Below are 7,064 nucleotides of genomic sequence, written 5' to 3'. Positions count from 1 at the left end.
AACATTTAATCGCGTAGCGAAAACGTTTCCTTTTTTTTGCAGGGAGAGTCTTCCAAACACGCGGATGTGTGCCTTTGATGGAAACGGTTTATTGCGCGGATTCTAATTACACCTCGTAAAATGGTACCCGTTTTTCGGTCGCGATGTCGAGATGCCGCCGAGATGAAGCGTGCGAATTTGCGAATTGCGATGGCGAGAAATCACCCGATCGCGCACGAATCGCGCAGCTCATTCGCCTCCTCGAACACGAACCAATGTCCCAATGTCCAGCGTCATCTATCGGCGAGATTTAGTACTATTCAGAACCGCTGCATCTTTTACTGTCAACCGAAGCTCTACGCAAGGTGGATGCAATCCGAGATCAGGTGAGGACAGATAGAGACGAAGACTAAGAAATCATTAATTTATTTGCTATTTTCACCTTTATTCCGCATCATCTACGAGACACATGGACACGCGAGGACAATTGCAGTAAGTGTTGCCTGATTTTGTATCTCTGATGTTTGTTCAATAAAATGAATAAATACAAAAATGCACTTGCCTATAAGCAAGAAAGAAAGTTTTCTGTTTGCTATACTTTTTGAAACCAACGGTGTGTAGCGGGTTTAAAATGACACCAAAGTCCCCCCAACTATGGCGACCCACCCAAGGTGGATTTAAAAATATCAGGTGGTGGACTCTAGTGCATTTTGACAATTCGTCACTTGCCGTAAGGTCCCCAGGTTTCAAACTTTGTTTACATTAATTAAATTTGTTCATATTGTTGGTTGAAGCGAACTGTCATTGTAGGTTAGTTGGGTCGAACTGTCATTTGACAGATGTTGGGTATTGTCCAACCCGAAAGCATGAACTATTGTATACACTTGTAAATAAACTCTCACCCGGCGCTCTAGCACCAATCGAACACGACATCGAACATGAAAAATGTATGGGATTTGACATGTTTGTCTTGTTTGTTTGTTTGTGTCTGACAGTGCACCTCCATATGATTATATGGGTTTGTTCGAGTCGGTTGTCGTGTTCGATTGGTGCCAGAGCGCAGCCTCACTCTATTATCTGAACTCGAACCATCCAGACGTGTGTTTCCAATAGGTTATGGGCCCAGACCCAACGCAGTAAAACAAAATGGCTACTAGTTCTGCAAATAATTTACCGTCGATTGAAAGGCTTGTTGGTCGCGAAAATTGGCCAACGTGGAAGTTTGCTGTAGAAACTTTCCTTGAGTTGGAGGACCTGTGGCAGGCGGTAAAACCGGAAGATGAGACGAAAGTGGACAAGCAGAAGTGCCGGAAAGCGAGAGCAAAAATTATTTTGCTGTTGGACCCGATCAATTACGTCCATGTCTTTTGTGTTTTGGATACTGTATGCTTTTATTTAACAAAATAACTTTAGTAAACTAACACATTAAAAATTGTACACATATAAAAAGACGATACGCGGTAGAAAACACGTCCTGCTACGACGGCACCCGAAATGGAAGAGAGCCGATCTCTCTTGCTTTGCCGCCGCGCGAAGTACCGACGAACCCTTCGGCTACGTCGGATGCTGTCGGTTACCAGACAACACCGAGTACCTGTGGCTGCGTACTGCGCCCAGCGTAAGACCGCGCTTGCACAACATCTCTCCCTGTTAATTGAGCTGATAGGCTCCAAGCCGACGGGGGAGTCTTCTAACGCGAGAAGACCTACGTGGCACGCCTATCTGCTGCTGGTTCGTACCTTCTGTAGGATGTTCGGTCTCCAGGGCCTGCTGCGGTTGTGGTGGTGTGGAGGCCGCAGTGTGTTGGGATGTCTCAAATGCAGACTGATCAGTAGAATGGGTTGCCGGTACATGATGTCCACCCTCGGGCTGACTGGATGCCTTCCATTCCGCCAACAGCACGTCAAGGGGTAGCTGAACTGCTGGAGATGAACCGTTACCAACTCGTCGTCTCAGCTGATTCACGTGACGCCTTAACAATCGTCCATCTTCGGCAACGATCTCGAACATTACACGCCCGCAGCTGCGGACAATCTCCCCTGGGATCCACTTCCACGAGTTGTTGCTAAAATACTTTGCCCAAACTGTGTCGCTGCGATGAAATCTGCGAACTGATGAAATTGATGATGATGGGGAAGATTCTTCACACGATGAAGGAGGTCGCAATAGCTCCAATGCAGTTCTTATCGGGCGACCGAACATTTCCTCCGCTGGACTTCTCTGCTGTTCGAGTTGAGCATTTGGTGTAGAACGATACGTCATCAGGAAAAGCTCCAAGTCCTCATCTAGCTTACTCTCCTCCGTTCTGATCTTCCTCAAAGAACGTTTAAGAGTATCGACGAATCGCTCCGCCTGTCCGTTCGACTGTGGGTGAAAGGGAGCCGTAGTAATATGCTCAATCCCGTTGTGCTGACAAAACTCCTTGAACGGACCGCTAACGAACTGTGTGCCATTGTCGCTGACTAAGGTTGCAGGCATACCGAAACGAGCAAACAAGTTCCTTAGAATGGTAATCGTGGCTGTTGTGGTGGTGCTCGTAGTTTTGACGATCTCCGGCCATTTGGAATACGCGTCGACTACAACCAGGAAATAAACGCCCTCCCAAGGGCCCGCGTAATCGATGTGAACTCGGTTCCAAACTGCCGAAGGTTTTGGCCACGCCATTGATGTTGCCCTTGGTGGTGATTTTGCCGCTGCTGCACATGCCTCGCAGGAGGCCACATAACGTGCTATGTCGTCATCCAACTTAGGCCAATATACGTAGCTACGTGCAACCGCTTTCATCCTCTGCATTCCCGGATGTCCTCGGTGTAGTTGATTTAAACAGCGATTGCGCAGCTTCTCCGGGATGACTACTCTCTCTCCAAAAAGAATGCAGCCATCCACGTTGGTCAGCGATTCCCTTCTATCGTAGAGCCGTGCAAGATCTGTTCCGTAAGCTACGTCGCGAGGCCAACCATCTCGCACGTACTTGTAAACCTTCTGGAGCGACGGATCTTGCTGAGTGTAGAGCTCAATGTCTCTGAAACGAATAGGGAATGTTAGTAAGGCATTTACGGCAACTGACCTGAGATCCTGCTCTAATTCGATGCTTGCTACGATGTATTCCGACTCTGGTTTCGCATGGTTTTGTATGAGGCGAGAAAGAACGTCGGCGTTGCCAAAAGAACCAGTGGGGATGTATTCGATGGTCATGTCGTAAAGCTGAAGTGTTAATGCGAATCTCTGCAATCGATTTGCTGTATACGTTGGAATCCCCTTTTTGCTTCCAAAAATTCGCACTAATGGCCGGTGGTCGGTTTGCAACGTAAAATGTCGACCGTATAGCATCCGATGGAATTTCGTTACAGCAAATATGATGGCGAGACCTTCTCGATCGATTTGGCTGTAACCCTCTTCAGCCTTACTCAGCGCTCTAGATGCGTGTTGCACCACCTTAAGAGATCCATCAGGAAATTTGTGACTAAGCGTTGCCCCAAGTCCAATAGATGAAGCATCGGCCGAAACCACAATGTCAAGCTTCGGGTCATAATGTGTGAGCAGGAGGTCTGACGAAAGAACGGTTTTGAAACGCTCGAACACTTTTTGGCATTCCGGTGTCCATTCAAATGTGTTACCATTTTGCAGCAATTTGTCCATTGGGTAACGCAGATCTCTAATACTTGGGATGAACTTTGCATAGTAGTTCACCGCACCGATGAATGATCGTACTCCTGAGATATCTTTGGGTGGAGGCAGTTTTTTAATGGCTTCGATCTTCAACGGGTCAGGTCTGAGGCCTTGGCTGTCTATAATATGCCCTAAATAGCGGATTTGTGGCTTATTGAACGCACACTTTTCTGACCGTATTGTAAAGCCATAGTCTTGTATGCGTTTGATTGTTTCCTCCAGGGCGATGTCGTGCTCTTCTTGCGTTTTACCACCGATAATCACGTCATCCATATAGGCTGATACTCCGTTTATGCCGGCGAGCATCTTGTCCATGATCTGCTGGAATGCTCCCGGTGCTACTTTGATGCCTGGGGGAAGTCTATTGTAGTGGTAAAGGCCTCGGTGTGTGTTAATCGTGAGCAATGGCCGACATCCTGTCTCTATTTCCACCTGGAGAAACGCATCTGAAAGATCGAGTTGTGTAAATATTTTGCATCTAGCCAGTTTAGAAAAAATATCCTGTGGTAACGGAAGTGGATACTCATGCGGGTGTAAAGCTGCATTCAGGCCGGTCGAATAATCGCCGCATAGTCGTATCTGTCCGTTAGCCTTCCTGACCACTACGACTGGTGCTGCCCAATCCGAGTAATCGACAGGTGATATAATGCCCAAGCCTTCCAACCGATCGAGCTCCTTGTTGACAATCTCTTCCATTGCATACGCAACGGGGCGCTTGGGACGAAACACTGGACGGGCATCTTTTCGTAGCTGCAGATGAACGCTGGCTTTGGTACAAATCCCCGTGCCATGGAATACCGACGGAAATTTGTCCTCCCAGGACCGTGGATCTGCTTCTTTAATGTTGTTGCAAAAATTATCCATCGGGATCGTTCCTAGGGCGAAAAGATTAACCATGTCCGCTCCCAACAACGCCAACTCCATTTTGGACACTCTTATGGTAGCTCGCTTTGTACGGTTTGCAATGGACACGTTCGCTATGAACTCACCTTCCAGTCTGAGGACGTCACCGGATGCTGCTTTGGCTCTTACCGTTACTGGTGTCAGATATGGTTTACCCAACTGCTTCCACATGCGCTGGCTGATAACCGAGATATCCGAGCCGGTATCCAATTGTAACCTTGCTGATTTATTCTCGATCTGGATGGTTACAAATTTTCTGTGCTGCTGGACACTGCAGACGTTGACTCGTACCACTCTGGTTGCTACGAATGGTCGCTGGTGAAATTTCTTATGCCTCGTGCGGCGGTGTGAGGAAGCGCAATGTCCCTCTCGATGACCGATGCGACCGCAATCACGACACTTGTGCGCCTTGTACGTGCATTCCCTGGACCAATGCAATGCACCACAAAGCCAACACGGATTACGGGGTTTGGAACCAGTGCTTCTGTCAAACGGTTTGGAGTTTCGCTCGTCGTTCTTCTGGTACCGCTGCTTATCTCCACCCGCATGGACCGCGTGCACACGTTCGCTCGTATCGGTCGCGATCATAGCACTATCCGCTTTAACTCGTGCTAGCCGGTGGCAATCTTCTGCTAGCTGCGCTAGGGTTGCATCTGTGCGCTCTTCCATGCTAGCAAGCAGCCTGACACGAATATCACGATCACATTCATCCTTCAATCCGCATACCAGGACGAGACATTTGAATTGCTCTTCTGTCATAGATGCAAATTCAAAATCGACGCATGCGCGGTTTACTCGGCCGGTGAATGACAAAAGATCCTCGGAGCGCGATTTGGTGATGCTCAAACATTTATACCGCTTGCTTAGGGTCGACTCCATTTTGCCAAAAAGCACCGTGAGCTTTTCCACCATTTCTGAAAATGAAAGGTCACGGGGGGCACGCGGTAAAATGAAATTGGTGAAACGAGCATACTCGCCTGCTCCTAACTTTCGTCCAAGGAGTCGAACTTTTGCTGCGTCGTCCAAACGGGATGCATCTTGCGAGAAAAGATCATCGTATCGCGCGTACCATGACTCAAATGTGATGTTGGCTTCCGCATCATGATGAAACTCGGTAATGTTGCCAGCAAGAGCTTCGAGGATGAGCTCCGGATTGCTGGGTTTCGCGGAAGGTTGAAGCTCACTATAATGGGTCACTGGTGTAGGTTGCTGCTGTTCCCGTTGCTGCATAAGCTGAGAAAATAGTTGCTGCTGCTGTGTCATTTGCTGCTGCTGTTGGGCCATTTGCTGCTGTAACAGGTGCAGCATTTGCTGTATCATTGTGATGTCCGATGTTGTTTGCAACGATGGCGCATTCTGCGATGGTGGTGGATGCTGTATGAATGCTGCGTTCAGGACACCATTCTGCGACAGCCGTCTCTGCTCCTCGGTGATCGGCGTCTCTTCGGGGCTTAACATTCGACGGCGTTTTCGCGGAATTGTTGCACTTAAAAAAACGTTGACTGGGTTCACTTAACTCGTCGCCACTTTTGTGTTTTGGATACTGTATGCTTTTATTTAACAAAATAACTTTAGTAAACTAACACATTAAAAATTGTACACATATAAAAAGACGATACGCGGTAGAAAACACGTCCTGCTACGACGGCACCCGAAATGGAAGAGAGCCGATCTCTCTTGCTTTGCCGCCGCGCGAAGTACCGACGAACCCTTCGGCTACGTCGGATGCTGTCGGTTACCAGACAACACCGAGTACCTGTGGCTGCGTACTGCGCCCAGCGTAAGACCGCGCTTGCACAACAATGTCAAAGATGCGGAAACTGCGCGGGACGTGTGGAAGAAGCTGGAAGCAGCGTTCGAGGATACGGGACTAACGCGTCGTGTAGGACTTCTAAGGAAACTCATCAACACAACGTTAGCATCGTGTGCGTCTATGGAAAGTTTCGTGAACGACATAGTGGGCACAGCACACCAGTTGCGTGGTATTGGTTTCGACATCAGTGAAGAGTGGATCGGCACGTTACTTCTCGCCGGGTTACCTGATGAATACAAGCCGATGATCATGGCGCTAGAAAATTCTGGAACGGCGATAACTGGCGATATCATAAAAGCTAAGTTGCTGCAGGAATACAAATCGAGTGCGTCATCTGAAAAGGCGGTCTTTCTTGGAACGACGAAGCATCAATGGCAGCCGAGAAATCAACAAGGTGTACCATCGAAGCAGACAAAGGGACCGAAATGCAGGCGTTGCGGTAAGTTCGGCCATATTGCCCGAAACTGTACAGTGAATGCGTCTTCGTTAAGCATGGTGCTGGGAACAGTGGGAACAATGAGTGGTGCGAATAACGATAAGTGGTACTTTGATTCAGGTGCGTCTGAACATTTCACGAACAATCGTAATTTGTTAGAAAACGAGTGTGCGGCAAGTGGTACTGTAAGAGCAGCGGATAAACAAGCGATGGAAGTTATTGCGAAAGGCTCTATCAGGTTTAACACAAAATGCATTCCAAAGG

General features: G+C 48.2%; 1 protein-coding gene across 1 annotated transcript; it reads right to left on the bottom strand.

The window, feature by feature from the left end:
• Positions 1 to 1,344: 1,344 nt before the first annotated feature.
• Positions 1,345 to 6,350, bottom strand: LOC133393305 (uncharacterized protein K02A2.6-like). Its single transcript, XM_061657752.1, has 2 exons — positions 3,597 to 6,350; positions 1,345 to 3,527 (listed from the first exon to the last, which is right to left on the bottom strand). Exons 1-2 carry the CDS (start codon positions 6,007 to 6,009, stop codon positions 1,630 to 1,632), a joined length of 4,311 nt encoding a protein of 1,436 aa, XP_061513736.1. The 5' UTR covers positions 6,010 to 6,350; the 3' UTR covers positions 1,345 to 1,629.
• Between the last annotated feature and the right edge of the window lie 714 nt (positions 6,351 to 7,064).

This window comes from Anopheles gambiae, chromosome 3, assembly GCF_943734735.2.
Source record: "Anopheles gambiae chromosome 3, idAnoGambNW_F1_1, whole genome shotgun sequence".
In the NCBI taxonomy this organism is placed as follows: domain Eukaryota; kingdom Metazoa; phylum Arthropoda; class Insecta; order Diptera; family Culicidae; genus Anopheles; species Anopheles gambiae.
Note: the sequence above shows the minus strand (reverse complement) of the source record. Positions and strands in the feature narration are given on the sequence as shown.